This window comes from Gorilla gorilla, chromosome 16, assembly GCF_029281585.2.
Source record: "Gorilla gorilla gorilla isolate KB3781 chromosome 16, NHGRI_mGorGor1-v2.1_pri, whole genome shotgun sequence".
NCBI classification, from domain to species: Eukaryota; Metazoa; Chordata; class Mammalia; order Primates; family Hominidae; genus Gorilla; species Gorilla gorilla.
The window spans coordinates 58,778,390-58,796,662 of NC_073240.2; the positions used below are offsets into that span (position 1 = coordinate 58,778,390).

The 18,273-nt window shown below is 37.3% G+C and overlaps 1 protein-coding gene across 2 annotated transcripts in view; it reads right to left on the reverse strand.

Moving 5' to 3' along the window:
• Nucleotides 1-18,273, reverse strand: part of ALDH1A2 (aldehyde dehydrogenase 1 family member A2) — a 137,172-nt gene that overhangs the window by 78,242 nt on the left and 40,657 nt on the right. For both annotated transcript variants that reach the window (XM_055363133.2, XM_004056256.5), the window contains exons 2-4: nt 6,819-6,923; nt 6,500-6,640; nt 3,296-3,425 (exon numbers count right to left, since the gene is read on the reverse strand). In XM_055363133.2, the coding sequence (XP_055219108.1) occupies nt 3,296-3,425; nt 6,500-6,640; nt 6,819-6,923 (376 nt within the window). The remainder of the gene's footprint in view (nt 1-3,295; nt 3,426-6,499; nt 6,641-6,818; nt 6,924-18,273) is intronic.

Sequence of the window (18,273 nt, forward strand, 5' to 3'; positions counted from 1 at the left end):
ATCATATTAGTATAAAAATCTGCACTGGGGTAAAGACTTCATCAGGGCCACCTTTCTGCCTTGCTGAACCAATCTCCATAAGAAGAGAATTTATCATGGCTTAGGCAGAAAAACACTTAAGTTTGAATCTCACGTCTCCCACTTACTAGCCATGTGACCTTCTTCAAGACACTAAACCCTTGCAGTCTTATTTTCTTAGATGTAAAATGGGTAAAATACCATTTAAAATCCAGACTATCTCATCAGATCACACACAGAATCACATAGATATTGTACATAAAAGAGTATTTTATACTTTAAAATTCTATGCAAATATAAAGTACATTATTTCTTTATAATTCCAAACATAAAATTAGGTTGTTTTGTAGGAAAATGCATTTAGCACAATAAAGATCTCATGGTTAAAGACTAACGGACTTTCTGTATTCCAGACTTCACTATGAAAAAAAAAAAAAAGCCAAGTATGCAGAGACAAAATGAAGCTGATGTTAAATTATGGAGTTACAAAAGACAAATACAAATGGATTAATTTACTGAACAACTTTGAGAACAAGTGAATAATTATGATTACGATATCCCTTTCTGTGATCTTCCCCTATGACTCCCCTGATTTAGTCCAGCTACATTCACTAAGCACTAGACTAGCTAAAGACATTGTTGGCTGAATTCTAAGTGGCCTCTAGGCAAGCCCAAATGTATCTAAAACTGGAACAGAGAGGAAAGCTGCCAAGTTAACCTCTACCTCCATCCTTCCCTCATCTGTTTGAGACACCATGGAGAGAGCTCTTATGACCCAAACTTCAGCCTCCTGAGAATTCTGCCAACAGGCCTGATGGCAGGGAGGGTACCTCATCCTAATATGACTCTAAATGCACTTTCAGAAAAACTTTTTGGGAAAAAAAAGTTACCTAGAGTTTAAGAGAATTCATCATTTTTTTCCTTCACTGGCTGAACAACAGTTAATGAGTAAAGTTGGGAAAGACTACTGTGAGAGCCCTATGAGAGCCTTTTCTATGCCCTGTATTTATAACTCGTAGATAAGCATCCACAGGATCTCCAAAACGCATCAGATGAAAACAGTGAGGCTTATGGGCCAACCACCTCTATTGCCAGATCAAGTTACATTAAAGCTTCAAACATTATCAGGGATGTCAATCAATATTTAGCTTTATCTAATCAGGATCTTCCCTCCTGAGGAAGTAAAAGAAAACCAAGATACCGTTAGGCCAAATAGAGATCTATGTGCATTGCCTTCTGTTTCACAATCTTCCTCAGAGCTTTGTAAATAGTTTGAAAAGATATTTAAACACCTGAAACATATTTGTTGTTTTAATAATGAAATGACAGGTGGAGTGGGGACCAAAAAAACCAACAACTAGGGACTGTGAGCTTGTAAATTTACCTTTCTGTACTGATACAGGCCAGGCCCGCCTAAAAAGACTGACAAGTGTCCCACTGTTGACAAAGGTTTTAATTCTCAGCCCCTCTAATAGGTATGCTCATAACGAATAGTGACTTTCTACCTCACTTAGGCCATCCCCACATCTTGCAAGTGATGCTGGAAAATAGCTGTTCTGTAATATCCTTAGAGTCAGAACTGAACTAAGATTCTGACTTTCCCCAAGGGCAATCTTCTCCACCCTTCTCAGTCAGTTGAACAAGGGAAAAACCTCTAGATGGAAGGGAAGAGCCCCTACAGTCAGAAACCCATTTTCTAAAGACTAACATTCCACATGTCATCATCATTTGTAGGGGCAATTTACAAAATAATCCTTGCAAGTCTTGTCTCTAAATCATCTCCATTCTCACTGTAAATTATTCTTCCCTTGTCATACCACACCTACATGAGGCATCACAACAGCCACCTAACTTGGTTCTGCTGCATCCTCTCCTTGCTACTCAATGCAGAGGACCAGAAGCTGGTTAGACATGCAGAGTCTCAGGCCCCACCCCAGACCTATTCAGTCAAAAACTGCACTTGAAAAAGACCCTCAGTGATTCATGAGCACATTAAATTGGAGAAGAACTATTCCCAGCCATCCACACTATCAGCCAAACCACTCCGTTTTTTAGTAAATCAGTACTGCTCAGCCTGGCTAAGAAGGTCCAAAAGAGACACTTCAAAGTCCTGAGCATTACTTTCCAATCCTGCTACCATGCACTCTCCATGGAAAGCAGACTGCCTTCTGGAGAACACAGGTAGAGCACCTGGCACAGTGCTAAGTGGCATCTAGTATCCACTCAATAAATGTGCATTTCCTTTCCTTATGTCTATTCACCACTCCCTATCTCTTTCAGTCCATCCCTTTCCTATAAGGATATCTCTTCCTCCTATGATCTATTTTTAATTCTCTAATGAAGTGGTTACAAGCCTAGGTTCTAACGTCAAAGTTTTAGCTCTAAAACTTATTTACTCTGTGAATTAGGAAAACTAATTTTACTGCGCCAGACCTCTTTCCACTTTTGTAAACTGAATATGTTTACAACAATGCCTTTCTCTTGGGGGTGCTGTGAAAGCACTCAATTGGTATTAGCTATCACTAGTATTCAAGCACAGATAAACATCTCTTCACTGACTGCTTTAGTTGCTTTAGTCTTGCATACTTTCCCTCTCATTTAAAGGGCTACAGCACTGACAGGTAAAAGCACACAACTTAGCACCCAATTATAACACTCCTATAGGGGCCTTTAAGTTTTTTGTATTGTTGATTCTGTCATGTAACCTGAATCTTAATAATAAAAAGGGGTTAGGATTAGTGTTGTTTGTATAGATTATGAAAGTAATTCATGGCCGCTCGAGAAATATAGAAAAGTAGAGAAAAATATAAAAAAGAAACTGAAAATCAGCCATAATCTCACCCCTCAGACACAACTGGTAACACTTAGAATATTTCCTTCCAAAGAGTAGATCTTATATGTTTCAGGAGGGCAAGGAGCAAGTCTTAACCTTGTTGGAATTTTCCATGACTTCCCTCCACCCAATAATGCCCCTTCATACCTACCCCAGCACCTAATCTAGCACAATGCTGACCACTTACCAGCTGACAAATACATACCTCTTCCTTGGATGAATGATGTATTAAGTGACATGCCCCTATACTTATATATTTCTATCTATAGAAAAAGGGATGTTGTCAGAGTCAGTGACGTAATTTGGTTGGTTCTTCACTCAGTTCTAACTGCTGTGAGTGTGCTCATATCTGTATTCTGTGTGACTGCCGTTTGTGTTTGGTGGCCAAAGCGCATTTCTGGTGGTCTCACGTTTTCCTTTTCAACGTACTCAGATTTCACATACCTACAGGAATGGTCATCCCATGAATTTTATCAGCCCAGCCTGCGTAATATCGAAGGGTTTTGATGACGCCCTGCAAATCCACATAAAAAGCTTGCAGGAATGGTTTGCCACCATTTAGGGATTCCATGGTCTGTTGGAAGAGAAATGGAGAGATATTAAGTCCCCAGAACTTTCCAGCGATACAGTAATTTCTAGAGCAGAAGAAAAAAGGAAGAGAGAGAATACAAATGCATCTGGAGTTGCATACCTGGTCAACTATGAATTCTCAAATAAAAAGATTTCTAGTACTGTCAGTTTGGTTTAGTTCCTAGTAAAAACCACAATGAGTATATATGTGCATATTCCTGTGCTTCCAGTAACCACTATCCAAATACATTAACACAATATTTCTTTAACTAATGATAAAGAAATGTTCTGCTTGTCAAAACAGCTTCCGTTATATTAATGATCAGAGCTCATTGGGGATTTTTTGGCGTCTACACCAGTAATCTGAATCCATAAAGAGGAGCAGAAACATGGGCTCTTTATGCAACTGATGAGAATAGAAAGTGTTCTCCACAGCTGCCAAGACCCCTGCTGAGAAATGGAATATCCATGGTGCACAGCAAGTTTATTTATTACCACCAAATAAACAAGATCTCCTCTAGGGAAGCCCAGATGTTAACAACTTAAAGGCTGGTTTTTTGTAAACATTTACATTAACAACCATTACCTATTAAGAGTGAAATATCTGCTCCATTTAATAAAAATAGCAATATTGAACTGCTTTACATTATAAACATTATTATTTTAACGACATGTTCCTGAACTGGCTAAGTCTGTAACAAAAACAATGAACACGCTGAAATGAGAAGAGTATTTTGACTTGAGAAATATTAAAGGTGTTACAAGTTCGACAAATGAAATAAACATGTTTGTAATTTTCTTTTTTTCCTACAAGTATATTTTATAAGACATACTGGTGTGAAAATTATTTGATCTCTGACAAAGCTAAAATTAAAATATTCTCCAATCAGTGAGATGAAAATACTATGACTTCCAGTGCAATTTATCTACTTAGCATGTGTATAAAATGAAGCTTATTTAAAAATACCATGTTACTTATCACTGTATATTGGCTCACCCTTAAAAAAGGGAATCAAACTATTTCCTAGTACTTTTTAGAACATGTATATGTTTACAAGATAGGCATTACATTCTCTATACAGCTAGCATTGCACCAAAATCTGCACAGCTTAGAGTGAATAGTGTCAATAACCAGAATTTGGGCTGCCTAAATGGTCCCTGTAAGCTGCTGACACCAGTCAAATCCACTGACAATTGCCAGCTCTAGGTCTATTTTCAATTGTGTTTACTTTGGATGCAGTATTAACTTCAGTTTTCCAGTCAGGAGCTCCCCTTTCTTCCAGAGGCTACCTCTTACTAAAACTCACTTTTCTCATAGCTTGAGAGTGTTTAAAACAGGAATCTCATTTAGGTGTGGCAGGAAAAGAGACCTGATCAGTGAGACACAGAGAAGAAAAAGAAAGGCATTTGAGTTTTATTATATGAAAATATAACTGGAGAAATTAATTAATCATCTTCTAGTACAGTGTTAATCCAATGCTATAGATATCATATATCTTTAGCTCAATTAAACAGTCATTTATTGACAACCTATGTGCCCTCATTTGCCATTTATGTGCTAAGAACCATGCTAGGATTACCAAAAAAAGGTAAAATACAAGTTTAATTCTCAAGAAAATAATAATCCAGTGAAATGACAAGTAATGTGTCCCAAAAAACTTGGTTTTGCATGATATTGGTATGTTAGCTAGAAAAATGGTGATGAGACTCAAATAAGCTTGAGAAGCATTTAGTAGGCTTTTCCTGAGCCTTTAATATGCCCAGTGTCTTGTGAGTCTGCAAGGAGGAATTTCTTCACCATGAAACACCTTTTTCACAGTATGTATAAACAACTCATTAGAAGAGTATTCCCAAGAGTGCCAGATTAGAAAATGTTTTATATACACATAAATGTTATATATAGCTAGAATCCCAAACCATTTCCATAAAGGAATCATTTTGTTCCCATACTATGAACAGATTCCTGAGGGGGATGGTAGAAGGGAAGAACTATGGTAGGAGGGACACTGAGAAAGGGAAAAAATGATTCCTTCCCCAGAAGCAAGCCCAATAGTGACCTATTTTCCCAAGTAGGGGGAAGGATATAGTACTCATGGCTTGAATGCCCTGACTGAACAAGGAAACCCTAAATATTCATTGATACCAGGTGGAGATCCCAAGTGTATAGTGCGTACATTCCTAAATGGTTCCAGTTTCCAAAAAGTTTATATTCTCTAAGAAATTGACTTTTATTTTAAACACAGCAACAACAACAAAACCCATTAGGGCAGGAGAAGTTCGTTATGTGAGGAAAATCATTGTTTTAGTGAAAGGAAGTTGCTATCTCCTGCTGTCTCTCCTTTCTACTGGCTCACAGAATGACAGGACAAATGGAGCAGAAGTGTATGAGAGGTCCGTACCATCCCCTCTGGTTCTGAAGGATTCTTTTTACTCAAGAGAGGTTAACTCTGGGGAGGTAAAAACTTGTTCTATTTCATTCTCATAAGAATCATTTGATACTCGTTTTCTGCAAGCAGCATGGTGACTCTCTCGTTGTTTGACTGTTTTTAATTTGTCATGGGGAGGGGGAGTTTTAGAAAGGAAGGTACTTACCAGTCACGGAAAGCTCCAGTTTTCTCTTCAAAATTCAGTGAGAAAAGATATTCAGCTGATCCTCCATTTCTCCTTCTCCATCTGATCCCCAAATCCAAACATGTCTCATTTTTCATATGTATTACCTATTCCTTTGCTTTTTCCCCAGGTCTGCTTCAAAGTACCCTTTTAGGAGCTCAAGACCAGCCTGACCAACATAGTGAAACCCCGTCTCTACTAAAAATACAAAAATTAGCCAGGTGTGGTGGCACGTGCATGTAATCCCAGCTACTGAGGAGGCTGAGGCAGGAGAATCGCTTGAACCTGGGAGGCAGACGTTGCAGTGAGCTGAGATCGTGCCACTGCACTCCAGCCTGGGCGACAGAGCTAGACTCCGTCTCGAAAAATAAAATAAATAAAAATAAAATAAAATACAGCCGAGGAATGTAAATTTCAGCAGAATGGCAAATGTGGGTTAAAGACTTAATGTTTTCTTAGGTTACTTACTGCAAGAACTGCCCTGTCCCGTTCCACCAAGTCTGCAAGCTTATCCAACAGACGTCCTCTTTCTGAAGCATCCATCCTTCTCCACACTGAACCAAGAGAGAAAGCCAGGCGGGCTGCCTGCACTGCTTTGTCTATATCTGCCTGTTAGAGAGGAAGAGGCACAACTGAAGAAAAACACTCCAGATAAAGGAAGAACCATCCACTGTCATGAAAAAAGTGAAGCATGAGCATGTAGTGGTGTACTGAGAGCATATGTTTGCTGCTCTGTTGTTTGAAGGCAGTTATTTCATAGGCAATCTTTTATCTACAAAAGACATACCTTGTCTGCTTCTTGAACTTCACACACCTGTTCTCCTGTGGCTGGATTATAGACAGGGAACACTCTCCCACTCTCTGAGTTCTGCCACTCGTTGTTTATAAAGATCTAAGGGAGTAGATAACAGAATGGGATCTGTGACACAGGTGATAAGCAGCCAGTCAATGGCCAAGTGTTACGGAACTACTATGGTAATAACACTTGTTGTATAATAAAAGTATACAATTTGAAGTGTTTTAAGAGACCCTTCTAGACTCAACGCCAATTTAGGAATTTCCTCTATATTTTTGCTTTAACATCATCCAAAGGCTAACTACAGTTCTTACCTTTCATGAACCTGTCAACTAACTAAAGATACAAATAAGGATAGAGTGTCTCACATACATACAATCATACACTGATGCTAAGGCAAGAGTTATCGATAGCCCAAGCTCTGGCCAGTATCCATGAGGATTAAATAGCAGATCAAACTTACAGTCATCAAGCCTTAGATCCTACTTTCTCTGCCACAGGCCTAAGTGACTTCTCAAGGAAACTTGAATGGTGCTGCAATAAGCATTCACCTAATTTATACTCAGGTCCTGAACAATGACTCTAACCAAACTAACTAGTTAGTTAAACAAGTTATATGTGTAAATCCAAGTTAGGTTTATTTCCCTTTGCTGAATAGGCTATATTGCAGAGCCAAAAAAGATGGGGACGGGGAGTTAGCAAGTGGGGTATAACTTTCAAATGATCACCCCAGGATTTCTTAAAAGGCTTGGTCTCCCTATGTATGAAATTGAGATTAAAATGGCAAAGAGACTGAAGATTTGGGAAATTATTCAAGTCAATTTCTCATAAGATTTGTAATAAATGAGTTAAAGGACAAGGGAAAAAAAAAGGCAAGAAAATAAATTCTTATTGAGTGAGAAACCTAAACTAATATTTTTAAACCATGTAATCTTAGAGGACATACAAAGATGTTTTACTCTATAAAATTTACAGCACCACAATGAAATTTCTGAACTTATGAACCAGTCAGTCATCTAATTTAGGACAAAAACAATGATAATGATTTAGTGCCTGCCATTTAAAAAATAATCAGAGATGAGGCTTAATAAATATAAATCTACACTTGGTAAATATCAAATTCTAGAAAATGTCCCAAAGCTTTCCTTTTACATGTTTTCCTTGATTTGATAAAAACTATGAGCCCATGTAGAAGGAGGCACTGATCAAACTATAACTTTCTTTTCCCAAAGGATTTTTAAGATAAAGGAAAATACCTTAAATTTGTAGAGCACTTAACACAGCTGTATTGATACAAACAAAATGACCTTGTAATTGTACATTTTACAGTTTATAATACACAGTTCATAAACATGTGTAACAAAATTTACCCAATAAATACTCAGATAACTTCTAGTCACAGGAGAAACAAAGATGGTTAAGAGAGTTCCAGCCCTCCAGAGTCTGACAGTCTCTAGTAGTTTATTTAGTACTTACAATAACCCCATGAAGCAGGGTTTTCTCTCTATTAAACATGAGAAAATTGAGAAGCAGGGAGCTTGAGTCCAAAGAAGCAGGTTCTTGTTGTGGCTGACTCAACAATGTGTTCTTTCCAATACACATAATTTCCAGGATTAGTCAGCCCAAAGAAACAACTAGTTAATGTCCAAGCCTGAGCTAGTTAGAATTCTTAAATTATTGGTCTGGTTCTTTTTTCATTCACTCTATTTAATAAATTTGCTCACAGCTGATTGCTCATTACATTTTCATGCTCCTTTGAACACAGTATAAAGTCCAGGTAACAAAAGGAGAAAATTAAAAAGTTAGTTTCATTAAGGATCCACTTCTTGGGTATTATCAGGTTTAGGGAAAAAGTGGTCTTACCAATGTCCCTATCCTTTTAGTCACCATGTGACTGAATCAAACTTTTTAACCTTTGCAGTATCACCAAGGCCCACTGATCCTAGTTTTGTTTTGTTTTTAAGACAGAGCCTTGCTCTGTCACCCAGGCTAGAGTGCAGTGGCACTCAATCTCAGCTCAATGCAACCTCTGCCGCCCGGGTTCAAGTGATTCTGCTGCCTCAGCCTCCCGAGTAGCAGGGATTACAGGTCACCCACCACCACGCCCAGCTAATTTTTGTATTTTTAGTAGAGACGGGGTTTCACCTTGTTGGCCAGGCTGGTCACGAACCCCTGACCTCAGGTGATCTGCCTGCCTGCCAAAGTGCTGGGATTACAGGCGTGAGCCACTGCACCCGGCCCCAAGTTCAGTTTTTAGGTTTCTCTGTGCAGCAGTTTTAATTATTTGTAAAGACTGATATTTCATGACTTTTGTTTCTTACAGGTTTTCCAAAAATCAAAAGGAAAAAATACTTATTTTTAGTAAGTTAAACTCATTTTCTTCATCACTTAGTCTTTTGATCATTTTATAAATCTAAGATGCATTATAGGATCTAAGATACATTATGATATTTTAGTGATCTTATATTTCCTGTATTTTAAAGTATTTTGCTACTTCATCATGCTAGAAACTACTTCATCATCACTCATCAATTATTTCTAATTGCACTAAAAAACTAAAATAAGGAAACAAAAAAAATTACAAAATTGCCTAGAAATGAATGTCACCACTGTATCATCCTTCAGTTTTCTAATTGTGTTGTGTAATACATCTTTCAAAAAGTTATAAAAGAAGTCGAGAGATGCCATCTTTGCCATATTCTTTTCAGCTTCCATTGAACACAGTTAAGAATATGGAATTCTTAATTTTCTGCCCATAATGGGATAAAGAATAAAATTAAGAGAAAGATATTTCACAATAATTAGATGAGTGAGAAAATGAAGGCAGAGACAGAGCACTTGAGATTCTAATGATGAGGTAAAACTGACCATAGAAGCAAAATCTTGGGCTATGAGTCCTTCAGATAAATTCTGTCAGACTTCAGAATCAGAGTAAACAATATATTTACAAAGACAAAAAGGAAACATAATATTCTAACCCATTAATTATTTAATAGGAAGGACTTCATCATTTAATATTTTGCACAAGAACCTGGACCATCCTGCTTTGGTAAAAGGACATATGACAATTATTTTATCTTTTATAGTATTTGTTGATAAAAATTTACTTGATATTCATAAATGGACAAATGCTGAAGGTAGGTATATATGTAAAGGTGACTGGGAAAGACAGACATTATGTAGAAATTTTAAAAGTTCATTTGGTTGCTCAATCTGATTGACATTTATAAAAGTAAAAATGAAAATATTTTTGTAATTGTGAAACAAAAACATGGCCAACTTCTTTTCTACAAAATCATGAACCCTCAAATTTTTCCATAGCATTACACTGTGATAATAATGCATATGCAGGAAGAACCAGAGATAATGATGAGCTATAACCTACTAGAGATCTATTTAAAATCTGGAGCCAGTATTTACGAGATGATAATGTTCTAGGTTCATATACGACAGCTCATGACCAGTTATTTGCATTCAAAGGCATTGCCAATTTCAGGTTACATTACCTCCAAAATCAGGAAAATATGAAATAAAAATGTGGTTTGCTATGCTTAAATTCTTATTTTGCTGTTTTTTACCATCTCTTTATTCTTACTTCTGTAAATTATTAATAAAAATAAAAATAAAATGAATACATTAAAACCAGATGGTAAATGTGATGGCTATTTTTCCTGGTGTGCCAAAATTAAAATTTTAATTTTACTACATTATTATTTTTGTAGACCTAGTCTTATAAAATGACACTTAAAAAATTATATGGACAACTTTGTTGGTACATGGAATAACAAATATCTTCATGGTCAGTACTTGAATGTCTGCAGCTCTCTAGGCAATGTCAAAAGTTTTGAATCCTGTCCATAGCATTATTCCCTGACCAGGGCTCCTTGGAGAAATGGTTTATTTCAGAACTGTAGCAGGGAAAGTACAAGATGAGCCTGGAACATTGTGGTGCCTGAAATCAAGTAAATACTTAAAAATGGATAGGAACATAATAAAAAGATACAGAAGTCATCATGAAGAGGCTACCAATGGACAATACTGGAATAATTTAAACAAAAAATAAATAATGCTGGTAATAGATTATGACCCATAGAATGAAAAAGACATCCAAAAGTTCATAATGATATACATTTTTAAATGAATAAATAAATGTGGGATAAGGAGGCGCTCTTCTTCACAGTAGAATTCCAACTACTAGATGTGAAGAAATGATGGGATTAGATGATTATTCTTTGTAAAATAACATAGTAATAACTGCTTCAGGTAAAAATCATCACTAGATAGTAAAATTGGTGGGCAAATATGCAATGAAAAATGTATGATGGATATTCATGTAGTTTCAAAATATCTCCCCTCAAGATACTTATTAATTACAAAAGAAAAAATAGTAACTTTACGTTGGAGAAACTTGGCAGACACCACCTTAATCAAATGATTAAAGCTGATGTCACCAGCAATGGGACAAATTGATATCATGTGCAGCTGATATGCTGAGAAAGACACAAGATCAGTTCTGTGGTAATCTTACTCAAAAAGGCATAACCTAAATTCAAACATGAGGATACAATAGGCAAATCCAAACTAAAGCATATTCCACAAAATAATTGTCCCAAACTTACTTAAAGTGCCAAGGTCATGAGAGGCTAGTAAAATTAAAAAACTGTTCCAAATTAAAGGTCACTAATAAGACATAAAAATTAAATGCATCACGTAACCATGGATTCTCTGCTGGGCCAGGAAAAAAAATACATATTATTGGGACAATTGGTGAAATTTGAATAAGATTTTTAGGTTAGATGATAATATTTTATCAATGTTAATTTCCTGATTTTTATAATTTTTATAATTGTAAGATCATTTGGGGAATCTGCATGAAGTGTATACAGAAATTTTTGCACTATTTTTGAACTTTATTTTTGTAAATCTGAAATTATTTCAAAATGGAAAGCAAAAAAAAAAAGTTTAAAAGTCAGTGTCATCTTTCGGTGCCTACCTTTCATATTTTAAATGCCCCAAACAAATTTGTTAAACGAAGAAACGAGGATTCAACATCTTCACAAAAGCTTCTTTAAATGTGACTTTGTGGAAAATAAAATAAGCCACTCAAGCTCTGTCTTAAAACATGGCCCAATGATGCCAAATCATTTTAAGTTAAAGCCATGTTAATCTCAGTATAAGAAACCAGAATATTTTGCTTTGTAGTTTACTGAATTTCAGAATTAGTATGAGGAAAAATGTGGGCTTTACTACAGAGGTCTTTGAAAGTAGAAAGTATATCTGACCCTAAGTTACTTGACTGTTGCTCAGTTTCTTCATTTGGAAAATATACAAATACTGACTCATTAAAATCATGTAATTCTGTGATGCTGTAACCAAAGGTAAAAAGAACAGATGGTCCATAAAAGAAGGCACCTATCTAATCTAGGTTTCTCAGAGGTTGGAGGGATTAGTTCATATCCCTTTCTTCCCATTGTGGTTGTGAAGAACTAACTGCCCACTGACATATTATAGGTTGTTGTTGGTATTAAAAAGACAGAATTATAGGCACTTAGCTAACATTAACCAGAATGGAATGTCTGCTGAGAGAGGACATGAATCACTTTCTTTTTTATTATTATTTTTTAAATGTTATTTAAGTTCTGGGATACATGTGCAGGACATGCAGGTTTGTTATGCAGGTAAACATGTGCCATGGTGGTTTGCTGCACCTTTCATCACATCACCTAGGTTTAAGCCCCACATGCATTAGCTTTTTTATCCTGATGCTCTCCCTCCGCCCACCCCCTCCAACAGGCCCCACCATGTGTTATTCCCTTCCTTGAATCCATGTGTTCTCATTGTGCAGCTCCCACTTATAAGTGAGAACATGTGGTGTTTGGTTTTCTGTTCCTGTGTTAGTTTGCTGAGGATAATGGCTTCCAGCTCCATCCATGTACCTGTCAAGGATATGATCTCATTCCTTTGTATGGCTGCATAGTATTCCACGGTGTATATGTACCACATTTTCTTTATCCATTGATGGGTATTTGGGTTGATTCCACATCTTCGCTATTGTGAATAGTGCTGCAATGAACATATGTGTGCATGTATCTTTATAATATAATGATTTATATTCCTTTGGGTGTATACCCAGTAATGGGATTGCCAGGTCAAATGGTATTGACGTGAATCACTTTCTAACATCTTTCCTGATATGGTCAGAAATACAGTACCTCCCACATCAAGAACAAATCTGAAACACACTGAAGAACGAGGAGAATATGTGAGGAACAAAATTTTCTTATATTTAATAGATGCGGTAAAAACATATGTAATATAAATGCAAGTTAAGATCTACCATATTAAAATATACCATGAACACATCATTCAAGTACTGGAACATTATTAGTATTACTGAAGCTACCTGTGTGTTTCTTCATAATCCCATCCTCCAGCTTGACCCACCCTGCCACTAGAGGTAACCACTAACCTGTATTTTTAATTTATTTATTCTTAGATATTTTCTTTCATTTTCTTGATCAAATGTATTTATTTGATGCAGGTTTCTGTATGTGTTTATTGTATCAATTTTGTAAAATGCATTAGGATCATCTTGATTGTCATTAATGTTTTATGTTTGTACTATGATCACTGAGAAAGCCATGCTGAAATTTCCCACCTTGGTGGTGGATTTATCAACATATTCCTTAACTCTAAATTTCTACCTTTATAATTTTCGGGGTATTTTATTAGTGAATATAAGTTCGTAACCATTAGATCTCTCTGGTAAACCACTTATCAATATGAAGTGATGCTCTTTATTACTAATAAAGCTTCCTATTTTAGAGCCTATTTTGTTTAATAGTAGCATAGCTACCCAAGCCTTTATCCAGTATTTGTCTCATTTATCTTTTCCTGTCTTTCTGATCTCAACTATATCTTTATTATTTTGATGTGTCTCTGTAAGTGATATATGGTTAGATTTTATTTAATATGAAAATCTGCATTTTAACTAGCAAGTTTAATATATTTCTATTAACTTTTTGAGTTGGGGAGGGTTCACTAGAAGCATTTTATATGACTGACTCCTCCACTTAGAAAAACCAGAACAGTATATAGACAGTCACACTTCAAATACATTATCCAAGAGAACACTGGAATTCAACAAAGAAGGGACAGGAAGCACCAAAAGTAAGAAAAGAGGTTGCCTCTTGCATCCTCCCTGACTGGGATCAGCTGGGAGCCAGGAGTGATTTCCCAAAGTGGGAAATGGGTGAGTGGGAGACTTCCAGCAGCCAACATCCCCACTGTGGAACTGTGCAATTCTGGCCACTTGAAAAGCCCTCAATCCTCCCAAGCCCTGAAACTAACACAGGGAGCTGCCAGGAGACCATGAAACGGAACTGCTCCTAGGAGAGAACTTAACACTGGGCCCCACATCCTTTCTGAGACCTAAGCAGCTACAGCAAGGCATCATTTCCAAACCTAGCCTTTGACAAACTTCGTGCTGTCCTGGGGCCCAGCAGTTCCAGGACTGAGGCATTAAGGAAACTCAGGCTATTACTGCTGGGACAGCAGGGCAAGCTAAGAGTGCTTCTGTAGCCAAGGCTAAGAAGCCAGTGAGACATGACCTGAAGCACCCAGTGCTGGTAGACATGTGTTGCTGAGATCTAAGATGGAGACACAAGTTGCTGCTGGAATTGGTGGTGAGCTGGGCGGGGTTGCTGCAGCTGGTGCAGGGGGATGAGTTAGGTGCAGGCTACCGCCACCAGGGTAGGGGATCAAGCCTCACTAAAACTGGGGCATGAAAGAGGCACAATTCCCCACCTGCCGGTCCAGGCTGTGGCCACTGATGATGGCCACATCCTCTCCAGTGGCAGGGCCTCAATGCAGCTGCTACTGCCCCTCACTCAAGCACTCTGCCTAGGGCCTAAGAATTGCCCTGCCCCTGCCCATCACAGCTGGTGCCTCCTCTCACCACTGTGGGGGCTGAACAAAACCCTATCTGGCCTCGCTTTGTTCCCCATTCCCGAGACAGAGCACATAGATTGAGGTCCTGGAGATTGCCCAACCCAATCTACCACCTTGGGTACCTGAACATTCTGCACAGGGTACTGAGGTTGGGCCTAACTTTCCAGCCACTACCACATAAGCTGAAATCTACCTGCAAGTGCTACCCCGGGCCTGGAGACTTGCCTGTCCAGCCCATCACAGCCACTCCCAATACCCATGCACACTACTCAGGATGCAGAGGATCACCCTACTACTGCTACTGCCATTGCCATGCAATACAAGCTGCCTAGGGACCCGAGAACACATCCAACCACCTGATCCACTGCTGCCACTACCTCCAGGTGGGAAAGCCACCTGAAGGCCAAGAATCAGCCTGCTCCAACACAGGTGCCAGGGTATTCCACACTGAGGCACAAAGACAGGCACACTCAACCCACCACTGCAACCACTGGGGCATAAAGACTGGCCTACCTGGCATCCCAGTCCTCAGCACAACTTCACCACAGCCTCTGCTAATAACCACACTATAACTTACCAAGGAAATCACAGATATCACTGATGTTGTTTACTGCCAAAGAAATCATATAGAGACTACACCACTGCATCCACCCAGAATCAAAGCCAAAATGCCTCATCCAACCAACACCATAGATACACCTTCAGGAAAAAGTCCTCCCCTATGAAAGTAAATTCAAAAATAGGAAGAACCAACTGTTATACCAGATGTGCAGATATCAACATAAGGACAGAGAAAACATGAAAAAGCGAAGAAAAATGACACCTCCAAAGGAACACAATACTACATCAACAGATCTTAATCAGAAAATTTCAAAATCCCAGATAAAGAATTCAAAATATTGACTTTCAAGAATCTTAGTGAGATACAAGTGAATTCTGAACATAAAAAATCAGAAAAATAATTCAGGAAATAAATGAGAAACTTACCGAAGAGATAAATATTTTTTTAAAGAAACAAACAGAAATCTGGAATAGAATAATTCACTGAAGGGAAAAAATGCATTTAAAATCTTAGAACCAGGCAAAATAAAGAATTTCTAATCTTCAAGACAGGTCTTTTGAAATAATCCAGTAAAACGAAATAAAGAACAGAGAATTTAAAGAATATAAGCAAAGCCTTTGTGACACTTGGGACAATTTTAAAGTGACCAAATTTACAAATTATTAGTATAATCAAGAAACAAGAAACAAAGATGAAAACTTGCCAAGTCTAGCAATATTTAACACATGCAGATACAGGATGCTTAATGATTCTCAGGCAGATACAATATGAAAAGGTTTTCTACACAGCATATTGTTATCAGACTGTCTAAAGTCAATGATAAAGAGAAAATCCTAAAAACAGCAACAGAAAAGCATCTAGTCACCTATAAAGGAAACCCCATCAAACTAACAGCAGATTTCTCAACAGAAACCTTACAGGCCAGAAGACAATGAGATGGTATATTCAAAGTGCTGGGAAAAATAAAAAAAGGAACTGCCAACCCAGAATATTATCTCTAGCAAAATTATCCTTCACAAATGAAGGCAAAATAGACTGATTCCCAGATAAGCAAAGACTGAAGGAATTCATTACCACTAGACTGACCCTACAAGAAATGCTCAAAATAGGGCTGGGCAGGGTGGTGCATGCTTGTAATCCCAGCATTTTGGGAGGCGGAGGTGGGAGGAGCACCTGAGGTTGGTAGCTCAAGACCAGCCTGACCAAATCATGGAGAAACCTCCTCTCTACTAAAAATACAAAATTAGCCAGGCGTGGGGGCACATGCCTGTAATCTCAGCTACTGGGAAGGCTGAGACAGGAGAATCGCTTGAACCTGGGAGGTGGAGGTTGCAGTGAGCTGAGATTGCACCATTGCACTCCAGCCTGGGCAACAAAAGCAAAATTCCATCTCCAAAAAAATGCTCAAAATATTAACTTTGAAATATGGAAGTATAAAACTCATTTGTAAAGCAATCACACAAAGGAGGAAAAGACTCAAATGGTACCACTACAGGAATCCAAACTACAGTGTAAACAATAAGAAGAAAAAAAAAAGAGGCAAAGAATACACAAAACAACCAGAAAAGAGATATAATGGCTGAATGGATTTTTAAAAAATGATCCAATTTTATACTGCCTAGAAGAAACTCACTTTACCAGTAAAGACACATGTAGACTGAAAGTTAAGGGATGAAAAAAAGTGAAAAAAGATATTCCACTCACATGGAAACCAAATGTGAGCAGGAGTAGCTGTATTTATATCAGATAAAAATAGATTTTAAGCCAAGACCAGTTAAAAAAAAAAAAGGCAAAGAAGGTCATTATATAATATGAGGGAATCAATTCAACAAGAGAATATAAAATCTAAATATATATGTATCAAACACTGGAGCACCCAGATTCATAAAGCAAATATTACTAGATCTAAATAGACAGACTACAATACAATAGTGGGGGACTTCAACACCCTCACTGTCAGCACTAGACAGATCATCTAGGCAGAAAATCAACCAAAAAGCACTGGATTTAAACTAGACTTTACACCCAATAGACCTAACATTCTATCCAACTACTGCAGACTATACATCCTTTTCATCAGCACATGGAATATTCTCCAGAACAGACCATATGTTGGACCACAAAATAAATCTCAGCAATTTTTAAAAAATCATATCAAGTATCTCCTCAGACAACAAAGGAATAAAACTATAAATCAATACCAAGAACAACTCTGGAAACTATACAAATACATGGAAATTAAACAACATGCTCCTGAATGACCACTCTGTCAACAAATAAAAATAGAAATTTTAAAACTTCTTGAAACAAATGAAAAGAGAAACAACATACCAAAACTCTTGGGAATAACAAAAGCAGTGCTAAGAGGAAATTTTATAGCAATTAATGCCTACATCTAAAAAAAGTAGAAAGATTATAAATTAATAATCTTTATCAATGTACCTTGAGAAACTAGAAAAACACGAAGAAACCAAACCCCAAATTAGCAGAAGAAAATAAATAATAAAGATCAGATGTAACTAAATGAAACAGAGACTAAAAAGAATACAACAGGATCAACAAAACAAAAAGCTGGTTCTTTGAAGAGATAAACAAAATTGATAAACTGCTACCTAGACTAACCTAAAAAGGAGAAGAATCAAACAAAATCAGAATTGAAAATTGAAAATGGAGACATTACAATGGATACCACAGTAATCTCTGAAGAACTATACACTGACAAACTGAAAAACCTAGGGGAGATGGATACATTCCTGGAAACATATAAGCTACCAAGATTGAATCAGGAAGAAACAGAAAACCTGAACAGCTCAATAACAAGAAGCAATATTGAATCAGTAATAACAAGGTTCTCAATAAAGAAAAGCCCAAGACAAGAATCCAGCCAAATTCTACCAAACATACAAAGAATAACTAACATCAATCCTCCTGAAA